The following is an 18953-nucleotide window of genomic DNA, read 5'->3' as shown; positions in this document are numbered from 1 at the left end:
GGAGTAGAAAAATCAGCATCCAACGAAAATGTAGTTGTCATAAACGAAGACGTACATTTGCTGGTCTGGCTGACAGCATTGGTTCCACCCGAAACCAAAATTCTGTCCGTCAAACCAGGAAGAGCGAAACTGGAAAGCAGAACGCATTCCTCCTTGGAGGTGGAAAAACTTGACTTCGCCGAAACCGTCCTATTCATTCATGGGTTTAGTGGGTGTGACACTACCTCATCCATCTTCAGGAGAGGCAAGTCAGTGATCGTTAATTTGTTCAGCAGGGACAGCAGCCTCAAATCCATATCCAAGTTGTTCTACGAGTCCGCTTCAACACCACAAGGTCACTAAAGCCGGTGAGCGCATGTTCCTCGCGTTGTACCATGCCCGCGAACACGATCTCAACAGTCACCGATACTTGGCTTTCCTCAAGTCAATCACTGGGCACAGCCACCCACAAAAGGCTCTGGCTAGTGCAGCACTCTCACAGAGAGTATCTGCAAGTGCAAAACTGGGTTGGCAACCAGCTACCAATTACGGATTGGGCCGAAGGGTGTCGATGGAAATCTTCGACCCCTTACGACCATAGAATCTGCTGTTGTTCCTCCATCCGTCCTCAGGGCAATTTTTTGTAATTTTACATCAGGCTGTGGGACGCGTTGTGAGTGTCACAAGGCAGAAATCCACTGCACAACAGTGTGTGGGAACTGCGAGGGAGCGTGCACCAGTAGCCCTCCAATGCACGACGAATGCCTGGACGAAGAAGAGATCGACGACCCTGACGAAATGATTCATTAATACGAACCTGGCAGCATGATCGTTTCTTAATAATGCATAATTTTCACTACTAAAGTTAATATTAAATATTCATTAAGCATGAATATTAACATGTTATTAACATAACAAAGAAATGTGAATAAATCAAGATTTTTTGGAAATATTGTTACTTTCTTGGCACTATAACTCCGAAACTATTGGTCCCACATAAAAAATGCATGGGACCATATTTGAAGCTTCAATTTTTATGTATACAATATTTCGCTACAAGTGGTAGTTTCTGAGATATAAACGAAAAAATTCACCTTTAAAGGCCCCTCCTTCCAGCTCAACACCCAGCCACCAGGACTTTTTATTTTCTTCAAACGTAGGTACCAAGGAAAAATTCTGGAATTTATTTCATTTGATTTGTCTAGCTTGACTGGGTTATTAGTCATACCATATGCTCAATGTTTCCTGCGACAACAAATATCAATGACTGATGACTGAAAAGGAGGTGCATCTGCTATACTCCTAAAATGATTACTTGAACTCATTTGAACATAAGATAGTGGTTTCTAATAGTTATAGTCACAGATTGTTAAATATTCCGATGTCAGATGATGCATTTTCAGAGAGAACATAATAGCTATTATTTTTTAAATTACTTTTATGAAAATCAAAAACACATTTAGTTTTAATTTTCTTTTTGGGATAAATAAAGTTCTGAGAAATTCTATTGTCTATCAGTCAATAGAATGGTCTCTGAAACAAAAACTGGACTTAAAAATGAAGTAAAACACAAAAAGTGAAGTATATAATAAGTAACAGCTAAGAGATACTAAAAAGTATGAGTGACATTAGGAGAAGGTTACATTAGGAGTAGAGAAGAGACCACATATTTAGTTGGTAGTTAAATTCCCCTCCACACAACTTTCCATCACCTTCATTCAAAGGAAAATAGCAGCCGTTTTGAAACAGAAAATTATACAAAAAATATTTACACATGCATCATTCTTCTTAATAGCAAGGCACCTTATTACAAAATTTCATCAAAAACACATTTGGCTAAAAACTAAAAGTAGATAATTTCAATTTTTTAAATCTACTTTTAATTCAATTTTTTTGTTATTGATAAGTGTTCTACTTGTTTTCAATTGCATTATGATCAAACATTGATGAAAATTGTTCTGTTTAAAATCGTATCAATTTTCAGATCCAGTTTGTGTGTTTTGTTTCTAATGATGAACTTCTCAGATGTTGAACAGTTCAATTTCTCATATTGAATTATTCAACTTCTAAGTTGAAGTTTTTAAATTTGGGTTTAACTTTAACAGACATTATTTACATCAATTTTTTCAGAATTAAATTCTCTACAAAAATTACTAGAAATATTTATTTGTTTATTAGCAGATTAACTAAGTTATTTTATTTCAAACCTAAAAAGTGTTTTTTCCGACAACATTTTTTTTTTGTTTTAACCCATTTTTCTTAAAACCTAAGTGAAATAGAGTTCTGGGACCACTTTATTCAATTTCTTAGATAAAAACTATATGGAAGCACCAAATTTACTCCTTAATTTGTATCCCACAAATTTTAGTAAGGTTTCATCTTACAAAGGGAGCATAAAGCAGGGCTACATGTTTTATAAACTGAAACTCGCTAACAAACCATTTACTGACCTATGTTTATATAAACTTTTTTTCTTATTTTTGGCTATAGAATCATCTCCCAGAGATTGCTGATCAATTTGGAATCACTTGTTTAAACATGTACATATTGTAGAGTAATCAGTTACAATTAATTGTATTGCAAAGATACAAAGGAACTACATTTTTTAATTATTTTTCTTAAAGCATATTTTAATGTACATTATTTAGAAAGTAAGTAATTTAACTTTTTTTTTTTTTGTAAAATTTTAAACCAAATTTTATCACATTAACACATTTGTGCAGTAACGAAGTTGCCATCACTCACAAAACTGATTGCTAATTTAACTACAGTACTGATAACATTGTGCGCACTTGGTTCTTGCATGGGTCACCTGCTGTCCAACATTTAGATCTTGTATTTTTCTGATCCTAAGCATATCTACTATGATATATTGAAGTATGAAAAGATTTAATTAAATCAGGTCATTGTTAAGACTTACCAAATAAAATTGTATAAAAGGTTAAATTGAAAAAAAAAATTTGAGGTAAATCTTTTAAAAAGAACAAGAGAAATTGGTGGATCATTAACTGTATTTAGGGATTCATGCCATGATGGGAAAACTACATGACTGAATAATCATCAAAATATAAACAACTCTGTTTAATTAAATCTGTATTAAAATAGTGCAATAAAAAATACTTGCTTGGACTGTAGTATAATATAAAAAGTAAATACTAATGCCGGCCACATGTAATTTCAATGGAATCTAGACAGCAATCTCCTACTGGTATCAAAACATTCATATTTCTTCACATTAAATTTTAACAGAAAATATGACATTGCACCTTTGTAATAACTCTTAAAAATGGTATCACAACATTCACTGAACTTTGAAATGACTTGGAAAGTTACCTTCTTGCTCGTTTATAACTTCTTCAATCTCATTGTCCTCGATGAAATATACCAAGTAAACCATGTCCAAGAAAAAATAACAATAATAAAATCAGTGGTATATTAAAACATTTTAAAACTACATCTTTTGGCACAGAAAAACTACAAATAAAAATAAAATATTAAGACCAGCAACTAACTTCCAAGGGATTATTTTGCAGTTAATGTCTTTGAATGCACTAAATGAGTATGATGTTGAACTTATTGTTCAACATAATATTAACAGGATGTAACAGAAGAGAAGGTAAATAAAGTTGTAAGAGCTTAAATAAAATTTAATTTTAATAGTACAATCAATTTACACCCAGAGCATTAAACAAAAATATAATATATATATTTTATTTAATTATACGCTTAAACAATATATAAGTAATCGATATCTTATGAATAAAGGTCGAGAATTCAAACTAAAGGCCCACGAGAGAAAGAATGTATTTCATCATTTGAGATAATGTTGACAAATAAGATAGGTTATGTTAGCTGCAACGCCTGTCCTTGAAGATTTTTAATGGTACTATTGTTTAAGCACATCGACAAGCTTAAAAAGATTAAATGTGTACTTACGAGAAGTAATTAAATCATGGAAACAATCACTTTGTTCTCTATTCCTCTTCTGTAACTGAAGAATTATGCTTTTTCTCCAGTCAGATTGAGAAAACAAATCACCATCCACCGCCATAGTTTTACACTGCAAACGATAATCGATGTCTTCAGTTACATTTCTTCGATATACATAGAAATATATCGTATAAACTTGGTCGAATAGGTACAACACAAAAATTCGTGGAGGGGAAAGTGACGCAATGAATCAAATAAGTTAAGAAAATATTAAAATTTGCTAGTTCCGTGGCGCGAGTGGTAGCGTATCGGCATTTTACCCGGAGATCCCGGGTTCGAATCTCGTTTAGGCATGGTATTTTCTCACGCTACAAAAATTGTCGTTCATTTCATCCTCTGAAGCAATACCTAACAGTGGTCCCGGAGGTTAAAAGTTAGATAGGAAACGAAATTTGTGCAGATTATGAACAGTTATTTTTGAAAAAGTTATATATTTTATCATTAGAATAATAATATTTTATCCCAAACCGCGTAATTGTTTTGATTCTCTTCTATTCCTTGCTAACCTAAGCCAGCATTTTAGTAGTAGACTGGTGATATACGTGATAGAACATATTTAAAAAGATTATAGTTTATAAAAATCAACTGCAGTACAGTTTATTTAAAAGTGAACTTATAAAAGCTTTACCTTCGTCTGAGCTAGCTTTCACATAAACATATGTCTTAACAACAAAAGTAACGTTTTTACAATCTTCATTAAAATAAAAAAATGCCGCTATTGTAGTTGATTTTTATAAAATTTTAATTTCACTATATTTTCTGTCTTAACTTAAATTATTTAGTTCATGTAAAATTTGAATAAGTTTTGTATCCCCTATGGATTTTTACATTTTACCACTTTCCATCATTAACTAAATCTATGAATGAATAATTTTCTAATACCATTCTCCAGTGATTCAGTATTGAGTGAATACCAGTAGTTTTACTTAAATGTAAAAATAAAACTACAATTACCTACATTATTTACTATTATGTAGTGATAGGAATTCGTCAAGGAAATAAAAATATTTCATAAAAGAAACTGCTTTACCCTTTATATAATTTTAAAAAAAAATTAATGTCATATGATAATTTAAATGTAAACTTTGGCTCCATGTAAGACTGTTTACATTTACATAATGCAGTTTTATGGATTTCCATCCATATTCTTCCACAACTTGTATCACAACTAAGAGACAACATTTTTTTTAATTGTGTCTACCAATAATTGATTTTAGGTTCGTAAATAAATGATGAGGATAGTCCTTAATTGTAGATTTGTAAAATACTGTACTTACAAGTTTTGTTATTTCCTTATACTTTGTATCCAATGGCTTTCTCTTTAGCCAAAAACTTCTCTTTTTAAATTTTGTTTAGAAAATATTAAAATAGTATTGACAGTGAACAAAATATCACATTATAAAATCACAACATGTTACCCTTTTCAAAAGAAAAAAATTATATATGAACAGAATACCCCATCATATTCTGTCAATACTTCCACGTTGGTTTGGAACTGCATAATTGGCTAGCCTAAATAAGGCTTGCTAGTTATGGAATTTTATATATATATATATATGTATATATAATACATTATTGAACTTAATCTTTTTTAAGAGTCATTTTATTTCTCTATAATGTAACAAATATTTTACCACGTGCATGATTTATTTTATGTTTTTTTAATATGCAATTTAATTAAATAATTCATCATGACTGAAGATACAGAATTCCACTAAAGTACTTTCATGATAAAGTTAAGGCAAGATATGTATTATCTCAAAATCCTGTACTAGATGGGTTATATTAATAGAATTTAAATTATATATATTCTGTCAAAAAAGTACCGGAATTTGTATTTTAAAAGGGCCGCGCTAATGATTTTTTTAAATCTTTTTCCATAAGATTGTAGCATTGTACTTGATTACTATGCCCAAAACAATCACGAGCCAGTTTGTTTACAAGATTGAATCAGTCCACTCCTGTAGTGCATCACAATTTTTACAATGAACAAAAAGTTTGCCTTAAATTTTATGTTACGAACAGAATTTTATGTGCCAACTCACTAAAAAGGGCTTGTGGTAAATTAGTTTTATCAAAAACATGTTTACAAGTGGTACAAAGTGTTCAAGGAGAGCTGAGAGAGCATCGAAGACATGCCTCGTTCTGGACGACCTTTGACCTCTTCAACCAATGAAAACTTTGAAAAAGTGAAGGAAATTGTGCTTAATAATCACCATTCCAGCTTAAGAGAGAGAAAGCTCATGACCTTAACATCTCTCACGAGTCTGTTGGTTCGATTTTGGGCATGAGACACGTCACCGGACAACTTGTTCCAAAAGAGCTCACTTTTCTTCAAAAACAGTACCTTGAGCAGGTTTCTTTAGACATGCTGGATCGCGCCAATTCTGATTCCACATTTATGGAACGCATCGTAACTGGTGACAAGACATGGGTCTACGAGTTTGATATTTAAACAAGTAAACAGTCAGCAGAATGGTGAACAAAAGATGAGCCGAAACTGAAAAAAACCACGTCAAAATCGTTCAAATATCAAGGTGATGCTCATTGTTTTCTTCGATTTCGTGGTTTGGTGCATTACGAATTCAATCCAGGGGGACAGACGGACAATAAAGAATACTATTTGATCGTATTGAAGCGTTTGCATGAGAAAATCCTTCAGAAACAACCAGATTTATGAAAGAAAAATTTGTGTATTTTGCAAGACGATAATGTGCCATTGCATAGAGCGATAATTGTGACCGAATTTAAGACCAAAAACACAATAAATACCATCGATCAACCATTGTATTCACCAGATCTGGCCCCATGTGACTTCTGCCTGTTCCTGAAGCTAAAACTTACTAAATATAATATTTTAGTTTTTCATATCTTTCTGAACGCGTATCTTTTTTGCTTTGTATGACATATCTCTCATCCAAAAAAAAGTGTGGCAGTTACAACTGGAGATTGCCCCATAATTCTGAGGATATGTAAAAATAATTACTGTTGACAAGTGTTAAAAGAGCAGACTGCTTAGTAATAATTTAAAGCTTGAAAAAAAGGTAGCTTATTTTACGGTATATTTTATTTTGTCAGATGATTTAAAGGTATTTTTGTCCACTATTTTTTTTTTGTCTGTTCACTGATATTGATTAATAGATGCTGTTGATATGATAAATAGACCAAATGTGTATTGAGTTAAAATAAAACTACAAACATGAAAGGGAAAAAAATTAGTTTTACATGTTTTTATATAAACTTTGTATTAAGTAAACAATAAAAACTATACATAAAAAAGCTTCAGCATATTTATAACATTAAAATTAATACAGTATAATGCATTTGAATTTTGAGGATAACCCCGCAATATCTTTATAAGATAAGAATATCTTTACAAGATAGGGTATATATTGCAACTGTTTTAATATTAATATTTATTATTTATTTTGTTGAACACTCTTTTATTTATTCAATCTTTTATAAAACCTTTGTTTAAAATATATTACATTGTCTTTCTAAAATATTTATTTTCTTATGAAATATGAAGTCATTGTTTCTTTTGATGAATACTAACTATAAATTTTCTATTTATTAAAATTGTGTGTTTTTAATGTTTTTTTCTCTTCTGAACATTAAATCTCGAAGTGATTTAATGATGATCTAGCTAATGACACAATTAATAATTAAATTAATGATATAATTATTAACCATTGCTTTATTGACCACTGCAAATTAATACAGTATAGACCACAGTGAGTATTTTTTTAAAGTAAAGTAAAATATTTTAATTTTTCCAAAGAACTAAATTTATTATATTAAAACAGCTATAAATAACAAATCACTTACAATAAATGTTTAAAAATTCCATCACTGACATCAATGCACTTTTCAACTCGTTTCTTTACTTATTCTGTCATCAACCTAACGATATCTTCATGTTCTTTGATGAGGGCAGCAGTATTGTGTATGCAAGCAATCAGTTCATCACATGTGTCTTCCTTTTGCCTATATATGGCACATTTCATCAATCCCCATAAACAGTAATCCAAGGGAGTAAGGTTTCGTGGTTTAGGTAGCCAATTTAACCCACCAGGTTGGTCTAGTGGTGAACTCATTGCAAATCAGCTGATTTTGAAGTCGAGAGTTATAAAGTCCAACAACTAGTAAATGCAGTTACTTTTATAAAATTTAAAATTTGTAGAGAATTTAATTCTGAACAAAATGGTGTAAAATAAGTTGATAAAACAAAGAAAATTTAGGAAAATAAGAATTTTATTTAGACACTGTACATTACTACATTCATCAGAAATGATTTATGGCTTTAATTGATTTTTTGTTTATTTAATGTAAACAAAAACAAAATTTACTGTTAAAAAATAAAAACAAACGAAAATGACACAAAAATTGTAATACAAAAATAAATATATTAAATATTACTTGGATAACAATTTTTTATTAATGACAGAAATACAATAAATTATTTGAAAAATTATTATTTCAAACTAGTAATAAAATAACAACAGCTGATCAACAATGCAAAATACTGAATTAGTGTTTAAATTAATCATTCTGTAACATGTATATCAGGTAGTCTCTCTTTTTCTTTTTAGTCTCTGAAACCACAGTAACGTATTAGCTCAGGGATGAATGAGGATAGTATATATAAATGAAGTGTAGTCTTATATAGTCTCAGGTCGACCATTCCCATGAAGTGTGGTTGATTGAAACAACCACCAAAGATCTATATCAGGTACTGTGCGAAGGTTTTCTGTGAATTTTAGTTTGAATGTGATCGGTCTGCCATTGAAATAATGCATACTTATTTACTACAGAGGAATACACTGGTATGGTATTCATTATGGGTGTATGTAATGGTAATGCTACAGCTGCAGCAGTAGAATATGAAAAACGTTAACTGAATCACATGATTCCAGGTCCCAAAACAATTAGCGTGACTTTTCGCAATCTTCAGGAAATAGATTCACTACCTAGGATTCATACCAGCTATAAATGATCTGTCCAACACGATGCTGAAATTGATGAAATTATTATCTTTGTAGTTCAGCTGTGTCAATGTGTCAGTACACGATGTCTTTCTAAGCAGATCGGAGTTTCATACTCAATGGTTTGGAGGACACTTAAATAAAACAAGTTTTATCCTTATAAACCATCAGTTCAACATCTACACACAGGAGATGGTCCACTTCTCTTGGAATTCTGCAACTGGTGGAATACAACTTTGCAGGTATGTTTTGTTTACTGACTAGGACAATTTCACTCAAGATGGCATCAACAACTTATGCAATGAGCACACATGGACAGAAGTAAATCCTCATGAAACGGTGGAAGGCTACTTTGAACACCGATTTAGCGTCAAGATTTGATGCAGCCTTCTTCACAATCAGCTGTTTGGACCGTTCATATTACCTGGCCGCTTAAATGTGGAGGTTTATTTGCACTTTCTTCAAGAAGAATTGCCGCAGCTGCTTAAAGATGTTCCTCTAGAGCTGAGACGCAAAGTATACTTTCAGCACAATAGTGCGACTCCCCACGTCTTGTGCCGTTTCCACTCATGTAAATCATCATTTCCCAGAGAAATGGACTGGTCATGGAGGTCCACATTTCTGGCCACCCGTCAGATCTAACAGGTTTAGATTTTTGCGTCTGGGGATGGATGAAAAATATTGTAAACAAAACCAAAATACATTATTGTGAGGAATTAATTGTCCGCATTATGGATGTGGCTGAGCAACATGAAGACAGCCCTGAAGAACTAAAAAGAACAACAAAAGTTGTACAGAAGTGTTCCAAGAAATGTACTGAAAATGAAGGATTCATTTTTGAACATCTGTTATAAACTGCTACATATGCAATTTGATCTAGTGTACTGTTTCTAAATAAAATTTGAATTTTTCTCTAACTATTCTTTGTTTTATTAAACTTATCTTTCACCATCTGGTTCAGAATTAAATTCTCTTCAAGTTTTGTTTAAAGGTCTTATATGTTTATTATTAGTCATTTAACAAAGTTATTGTATGTCAAACATAAAAAACTGGATTTTTAACCTCTTTATTGGTTTTTGCCCCTGATTTCTCAATAACTACTGCATATACAGTACTGGGACCTATTTTATTTGATTTTTCAGATTAAAAACCATAATAAATTACTAATTCTGCTCCTAAATTAACATCCTAAAAATTTCTGTACAACCTCATTTCACCGGGATATCTGAAATCCGAGTGAAATTTTTTTCACTAGCCATAACTCGCGAACGAAGCATTTTAGGTCATGTTTATAAAGACTTTTTCCATTATGTTCCTAAGTAGAATAGGTTATGAAAATTCCAGGAGAATGTCTTGATACACTTTGTATATATACAGAGCAATCGGAAAGTAACTGTGCAGTATGCTTTTGAATTATGTGGTGAATTCTGTTCTTCAACCATTAGGTTGGTTCCCTATGGATTCGTTGGACATTACTCAGTGTTAACCAAGACATCAGTTGTTGAGTTGTGATTGCTTCGTTTCGTTTATCGGAATCAATAGTTGAGAAATGCAATGGTTTTTTCAGTAGAGGAACATATTTTTCTCGTTGAATAAGTTTTTTTTGAAGGTGACAAGTATACTGATTTCATGAAGCACAAGTTATATGAAAAGTTTCCAAATATGCCTGTTACTCACCGCAATGCAGTTCAAACTTATCTAAAAATTTCAGACAACAGGCTCTGTTGAAGATGCTGATCAAAGTAGAAGACCAGCCAAACTAAATGAACAGAAACTTCTTGATATTTTGGATGCTATGGCTGAAACTTCATCAAAGTCAATGCATAGTTAGCATAGCAGCAAGATATCGAGCTTGCTTCCACGCATAAAGCTGTAAGAAAAGAACTAAAACTTTTCCCTTACAAAGCAATAATGTGTGAATGCTCTGTGTGTGTGTGTATATATATATATATATATATATATATATATATATATATATACATACGTAAGTAGCACTGAAATTATGGAAGTGTAGCTAAAACTTTCTTAATTATTACTTTGCATTTTTATTTCATTATTTTATAAGAACAGTTATTAGAATGACTAAAAAAGGTATTGAAAATGACTTCCTCCAATATCAACACAACACTGCACATGTATCAATTTGTTTTCAAACACTTTAACCAGCTGATGCACTGGAATATCTTGTATGTATGTCGTTATTGCTGTTTTCAGTTCGTCAGTCATGCTTGGTCTGTTGCAATACACAGCTTGTTTCATGTTCCCTGCTATAAAAAGTAATCTGGAGGAGTCAGGTTGGGCAATTGTGCAGGCCACAAATCCCTCGAAATGATTCATTCATCAAAGACATTTCATAAAAATGTCATTGACCTGTTAGCTGTGTGCATTGTGGCGCCATCTTGTTGGAACCAACTGTGATTGATTTCCACTTCTGTTAACTGACTAATGAAGTTTGTTAAAACAGTACAATAACAATCACTATTAACTATATTTTTAAAAAAGATTGGATCCACAATGTGAGTTCTACTTACACTGATCCAGACTCCAATTTTCACTCCATGTAAAGATTGTTCATGTAATTCAAGGGGGTTAGCCATCGACCACAGTTGTGTATTTTGTGAATTAATATAACCTACCAGATGAAACCATGTTTCATCTGTAAAACAAATGTAATGTCAAGGATACCTATATATATATATATATATATATAGAACACACTAAAAACTAACAAGCTTACCAGTTTATTTAGAAAGCATTTCAAGTCACTGTATCAAATTATTCATTATAATCATTACATATAAAAATTAATTGCTGTCATGATCAACTCAAATTGGTAAGTTTATACTAAGACTGCTTATGTAGTCATATGTGATTTCTGTTAATAATTATTAATTGCAAGACAAGTTTAATAAAAGTATGTACAAGTTGAACACTAGTATATACTATTTTTCAGTTCATATTAGTGATTCAAAGATTAAAAAGCTATAAATCACCTGGTTGGGGTTAAACACTGGCAGAAAGGTTGAAAGATTTGATAAAGAATTAGTTAATAGAATACAGGTTATGGAATAAATAGAATTAATAACATATGGAATGAAAAGATGTCAAATTCATGGAATAACATAGAAATATGAACAATTTTTAAGACTGGAAACAAGCCAATGTATGACAGCTACAGAGGTATTATTTTATTAACCGTTTGTTTTATGATTTTTCAAGTATTATTTACACAACTAAATGTTTTTATAGGAAGGTTATTTGAATATTACCAATATAGATTTCAAGGAAGTAAAGGGTAAAGGCACAAACCATAAAAAATTTATTGTAAGAAAAATTGAAGAAAAGTATTATGGACTTTATATCAACTTTCTTATTTTATTTAATGACTTACGGAAAGCATCTGACAATATTAGTAAAAGTATGTCTATCAATTATTAAAAAGGTTTAAAATATCTGGAAGGCTGACAATACAGACTGAAGATGCAATACAAATGGAGTAGTGACTGGCTATAAAACTAGCAGAATATTCTATTTTAATATTGAAAAAAATGACAATATTTTCAACTGTATTATTTAATAAAAAAATGTTGACCTGAAAGATAGTATACTTCATAAATCAATTTAAATAAGCACTTTTGCAGTTGATGTCACTATTCTACCAAAAGATTTAGTATTACTAAAAAAATCTTTTAACAAAAATTTAAGTAAAAGTCAGGAAAAAAATGAGATTTGTCATTAATTTTGAGAGGATTGCCTACATGGAATCCTTAGTAACAACGGAATGCTCACTCACAAGTCTTTTCCTCATTTTCATGTTACAACAATTCATGATTATCCCATTTGGATTAGTTTGTCACATTTATAATTAGCAGATTATTTTGTTCAAGAATTATAGTTTAGATTAGAGTATGTTTTGCTTAACTAATATTTTTGTCATTAAATAGACTGGAAAAGGGATTCTCACTGTTTTGAGTGTGTATGGGTACAGAGTGATTTAAAACTATATGCAATCTCTTGGAGCGATCTATAGGAAATATATAGAAGTTCATATAAATATAGATTTGAAAATGCTTTGTTAGCAAGTTACGCCTAGTGAAAGGTTTCACCAGGATTTTGGTTCCCTGGGGAAATAAAGACTTCCTGAAAGTGTTCTGGGAAGGTAAATTAAAGGGCAAATTTAGTTGTTTCTTATGGTTTCTTATTCTTAATAGTTTCTGCAGCTTCTATTATGTAGTTCCTTAGTTCCTCTTGTGTGATGATGTGCACTATGTCTTACATGTCTGCCCCAGGTATGAAGCTGAACATACCAAAGTATCTAGAGAGCTCACGAGAATCAATTCTGGTTTTTATCTGCAAAACCAGATAGATAGATCGCAACCTGGGTGGCTAGGGGTCCACCTGGATGCTTACTTCACCAAGGTAGGTGTTTTGGGATCAAGCCCCAGTTAGCTGAGATATTTGCTGTTAAGATGAGAATGGATGTGTAGATAACTCTGTGATGAAGCTATGATGTAGGCATTGACCTTGCTCCCAAAAGTGGACCAGAGAGAGAGAGAGATAGGGCATATTTTCATTAGAGACTTATTTAATTTGTGAATCTGTTTCCTGATTTTTAAAGTAAATCAAGAGAACTTTGAGCAAACTGAATTTAGGACATAATTATCATTGTTGTTTTGTTGTTGTATAACTCTTGTTTTGTTGGTATGAGAATAGTATTTTTGGTGTTTAAAGACTCAATCCAGTAATGATCTGAATGCATAGTTTAATTGAAGTTATATATAGGAAGAGTTTTTATGGAAACCTTTGGTGTTAGAGGGAGGCGCCAGGGTTGTGCTTCAGCAAATCAGTTAATTTGATAGTACATGTTCTATCAATTAACCGGGTTGAGGGTTGTAAGTTATGGTAGGTAGTCGTGGTTGGAAGAGGCCATAGAAAGGTTATAGTTGGTTGTGTAAATAGACAGATGAAAATGTCTGCTGAGGCATTTGCATTTTGCATCACTTCAATACACTTTTTAATATGGGATTTTATTTTTAATTAATCATTGTCACTGTCAATGTCTGTAGAAGAATTACCGGTAGTCTCCACGTCGCTCTGCCAAAGGTGATTGTATTCACTACCATCAAGTTCATTAGATATTCCACATTTTTTAAAACTTTTCCTTACTAATTCCGTGGAAAGCATCTTTTATCCAAACACAGATCTGGGCGTTTGATTCTTCCTGTAGGCGTGAGAAAGAAATTTTCATCAGCCATCCATTTACTGTACAGTTGTTTTAATGCAGATTTGAACGGTTTATTAATGCAGACATCTAGTGGTTGCAATAGAGGTGTCAATCCGCCTGGAAGTATTACTTGGTCTGTCATACCATTTTTTTAAAAAGTCTTTCACTTTATCAGTCTTATGCCCCCGATAACTATCCATTACTAGCATACCGGTATTTATTTTATTAAGTAAATCTTCTGATCGCGTATGCCATACACACCTGATCCGATCTAAAATTAAGGTTTCGTCCATCCTACCTGATTCCTGTGCTCTGTTAATAACTCTATTTACCTGTACGGTAGGAAGAGTTTTTCTTTTAAAAACAATGTACGGAGGTAATTTTGATCCATCAGAAATAATGCAAAGCATAACACTACGCCTTTGTTTTTCATTACCACCAGTGCGAATCGTAACACTTTTTTCACCTTTTTTGTTTACGATTTTGTCAAATGGCATTTCAAAATATACGGGGGTTTGATCAGCATTTCCTATTTGAGAAGGGTAATAGCCTTTATCTTTTCTAAGATTTATTATGTATTTGTGAAAATGTAATATTTTTTGTTAATAAGCGTCTGGAAGTCGTTGAGAAATGGTCGTCTTTCGTCTTATTGAAAAATCATTTCGTGCAAAAAATCGTGTTATCCACCCACGGCTTGCTTTAAAATCAACTTTATTCAATGATTTAGCGATTTCACGAGCATATGATTGACACATTTCTGTCGTGACAGCATAACCGCATTTCCTTTTTTCAATAACAAAGTCATACAATTTTTTTTCTGTCTGTGTATTTTGGTTTTAAGCCATGAAAAGCTCTTTTATTACCAGTGCCTTTCACCAGAAGTTGTTTCTTCTTACGCCAGTCTCGAACGCAGCTTTCGTCTACGTCAGATTTTCTTCCTGCCGCCCGATTTCCAATTTGTTCAGCCTCTTCTATAACGCGCAATTTTTCATTTACTGAAAAGATTGTAGACGCTGTCCTTTTGTACTCATTTTAATGCCGTAATTAAAATAAATCACCGTATTAAAGTTTACAAGATAAACTAAACAGATAAAATGCACGTAACGGTCCACATATACAAACAGTACAATGACTATGGCGAATAGACAAGACGACGATGGGTAATTGATACTGTAACTGTTAATGTCATTAGAACCGAATGCAGCCTATACAGAATGAATCAGTTTTATAAAAATACCGTAACTTGTTCCTATCGATAATATGAACAGGATGTTAATAATTAAGGATGTATTCTGTATAAGCGGCATCCGGTATTGATAAACGAAAGCCTATATTCATGTGATTGAATTAAGGTACTTATAAGAAAACGTTTACTTTACATAAATTATCCTGCTTAAAGACTATGTTTCAAGTAAGCCCCGCACCCTTATTTTTTCTCTCCAATTCCACGAAAAAAAGTGCGGGGGTGGGGGTACTCGAATAAATACCGTAATACTTTATGATGGAATAATGATAGTAATAGTTTTTTTTTTCCATAAATGTCTATTACAGAGAACAATTAGTTTTATTCCAAATACTTTCTGCACATTATTCATGTACATCATTTTTATAAATAATTCCTTGTATCGTAAAATTTAGAAAAAAATTAAAAGGGTAAATTTAAAAGGAAAAAAATTGATTTTTATATCTTTCTATGATTTATAAGTTGGGACTGCTTTCTTAAGTAAAAAGTAATGGATAAAAAGGGACTGAGTAATTTGCTTAGAAGTATTAGTTAAAAAATGATCAAGTTAACTCATCGAGCAAAAAATGATAATTTCTTTTACTGACGTAAGTTTAGTATTGCAGTCTCTTACCTTCTTATAAATATGTAAATAAATCTTTTATTCTGTTACGTAAAATAATAATACATTAATAAATTATATCAGAACTGGATGGATATGATACTCCATATATACAAAAAAGTAACTGCTTCAATATTTGCCTTAATGGATCAATGGAACACCTGGTAAATCCTTAGAGTAAGATTATAAAATAAAAAAACAGATATGATTAAAGTCCACATTAATTATTAAAAATATAAAATAATATTAAGGTAAATATAAGAACATAAAAAATAACTATAAAATAAATTACAATTTATAAGGTGTTAATGAAAATTATTAATCATTTTATGTACATGTTAAATGGAGATGCAGAAAATTCAGGATTTGTTTTTATATATTAATTAGTATTACTTCAAAATTAATTGACAGACTAATATTATTAAAAGATCCTTTAATTGTATTTTAAATAAATTTGTAGGAAAAATTTTTAAATGGTTTTATAATCTATTAAGAAAGCATTAAGAAAGGATTAATCTATTAAGAAGGCACCTCTTCACATAAGTGAAGTATTGAGTTGAGTTAAGTGAAAACAGTTTTGTTGTGCGATTTAAAAGAGGTGAATATTGTTATTTCTTTTTAAGAATAAGTGACTATTCTTTTTAACAAAGATGGAAAATTCTTAAATATAAACACATGAATTAATGAAATTTTTTAATTTTCTAAATATCAGTCTACACGATTCATACCTATGGGCAGCAAACAACATATCTGACACCCCTTTTTGTAACTTAAAAACTTGTGTTGACTTTTTGAGAGAGCCCCAAGAAGTGATATTGTACTCCAGATCGGAATATATGTAAGCATAATTCATTTTTAATGTTGTTGACAAGGTCAGCACTTTACTAGGTGCTTCAAAGCATAACATTCTGATTTGCTTTTGTTGTAAATGAAATCAATTTGATCATCACTAGAATTTGTCATCTAATAAGAAAACCAGAAATTTTACTTTATGGGCAACAGAAGTACTATCTTCATCATTAATGGAAATTCCATTCATAGCACTTTTAAATAATTATCTTCATATATAGAAACAGTTGCCATTTGCGATTAGAGTAATAATGAATGGCTCAAGATTTTGAGTCATTAGTAAACTAAGAAGAGCAAGAGATGAGGACATTTCCTAATGATGCTCAATGTTCTTCAATCTGAAGTGAGAATTTATGATTTACATGTTATTCTTTTCAAAAGATGAAATTTCAATTGCCTATTTATAGTAGGTAACATATTACTTTAACCAATCGCAAGCAGCTCCTTTAATGTTTTAGCTAATAAATTTTTACATCAATAAAAAAATGTGCTTTACTGAGATCGCATAGAATTGAATTGAATATCTTTGCAATTTAAAATATTTTTTTTCAAAATCGGGTAATGGCTGTGTTGGTAGACAATTGTTTCCTAAATCCCTACTGAAAGTTAGTCAATATATACTTTTCAAGAAATGTTAAAAGTCAATTTTTTTCATATACTTTAGGAAATACAATAAAAATAATGAAATTGGCCTATGATCTTATAAACTAAGTTTCTAACCTTTCTTAAGGAGATAAATGAAAACAAAAGTTTAAAGCATTTAGAAAATATTCTGTTGAAAGATTTGTCAGTTAAACCTGTAAGAAGGACAATAATAGAATCTGATATTTTTACTTCCTTGTACAAAGTAAAGGAAGTATTGTTGTGATCATGAAAAATTTCAGATTTCAACAGAAATATCCAATTTAACCATCCCTGAATCCATTTTGACTAGTTTTGGTGTGATGTCTGTACATATGTATGTATCTCGCATAACCCAAAAACGATTAGCCGTAGGATGTTGAAATTTTGGATTTAGGACTGTTGTAACATCTAGTTGTGACCTCCCCTTTTGACTGCAATCGACTTGACCAAAAATATCCAAAAAAAGCCCAAAATCAACAAAAATTTGTATTTTAAACTTTTTCTTAACTGCAGTAATAAGCCCTCACTGAGAGTTTTTCAATGATACATTATAAGTGGTACTTATTTTCATTTTTTCCTGAGTTATAGCCAAATAAAATGTTAATTAATGAAATATTTGGATCTTACAAGGGAAAGGCACATCGATTCAAATTCTACATCATTTTCCTTTTTTTCAACTTTATTTTTAATTTAAATATATTGATTTATTAATAATTATTAACCTGTGATTGTAAAAAAATTTTTTACATAAATAATAATTCAATAAAAAACAAATTGAAAAAAATCAAGTTATTAGTGAAATAAAATTTTATATACTTTTAAAAATGTGTATAAGTAATTTAATAGGCGTAAAAGGAAGTCGTGTAGTGTCCACATTAGATTTTTTAAAAATATTTGTTCCATCAACCAGCCTCCGTGGCGCGAGTGTTAGCGTCTCTGCCTTTCATCCGGAGGTCCTGGGTTCGGCATAATCCCCAGGTCAGGCATAGCATTTTCACATGCTACTTGCCATTTATCTAATCCTCTGAAGCATTACCTAACGGTGGTCCCGGAGATATGGAAGGATTTCCATCAATACCTGCTGAATGTGTGTACTCTATATTTAACGTACTGTTTTAACTTACTGGGTATCAATGAGAAACAAACAAATTATTCATAAACAAAATCACTGATCATAAATAAAGTCATTGAAACTGAAAGAATAGTTCAATATTATTGTTACTTGAAATACTGGAAAAGATTTATTACATTTTGTGCTACTTTTGAGAGTGAGAAAACGGAAGTTTTATCCTTTTATATTTTTGTTGAATTTATCTGACCTGTTTAATTTCTAGATTCGCTTTACTTTTTATAAGTACTCATATAGTTTTGGATTTATTATTCGAATTAGATACTGAATTATAATACAATCCTTTACAACTATCAATTCGTTGAAAAGTTTTCAAATAATTTAAAAAA

General features: G+C 31.2%; 1 protein-coding gene across 4 annotated transcripts in view; it reads right to left on the bottom strand.

The window, feature by feature from the left end:
• LOC142332628 (autophagy-related protein 16-1-like) overlaps positions 1-4068 on the bottom strand; it is a 129836-nt gene extending 125768 nt beyond the window's left edge. The window contains exon 1 of one of the 4 annotated variants that reach the window (XM_075379187.1): positions 3916-4068. In XM_075379187.1, coding sequence (XP_075235302.1) covers positions 3916-4030 — 115 coding nt within the window. In that variant the 5' untranslated portion in view covers positions 4031-4068. The remainder of the gene's footprint in view (positions 1-3915) is intronic. The other 3 variants (XM_075379209.1, XM_075379198.1, XM_075379220.1) reach the window with 3 other exon arrangements.
• Positions 4069-18953: the final 14885 nt, after the last annotated feature.

The sequence above is a fragment of the Lycorma delicatula genome, chromosome 1, assembly GCF_047948215.1.
Source record: "Lycorma delicatula isolate Av1 chromosome 1, ASM4794821v1, whole genome shotgun sequence".
Classification (NCBI taxonomy): domain Eukaryota; kingdom Metazoa; phylum Arthropoda; class Insecta; order Hemiptera; family Fulgoridae; genus Lycorma; species Lycorma delicatula.
Note: the sequence above shows the minus strand (reverse complement) of the source record. Positions and strands in the feature narration are given on the sequence as shown.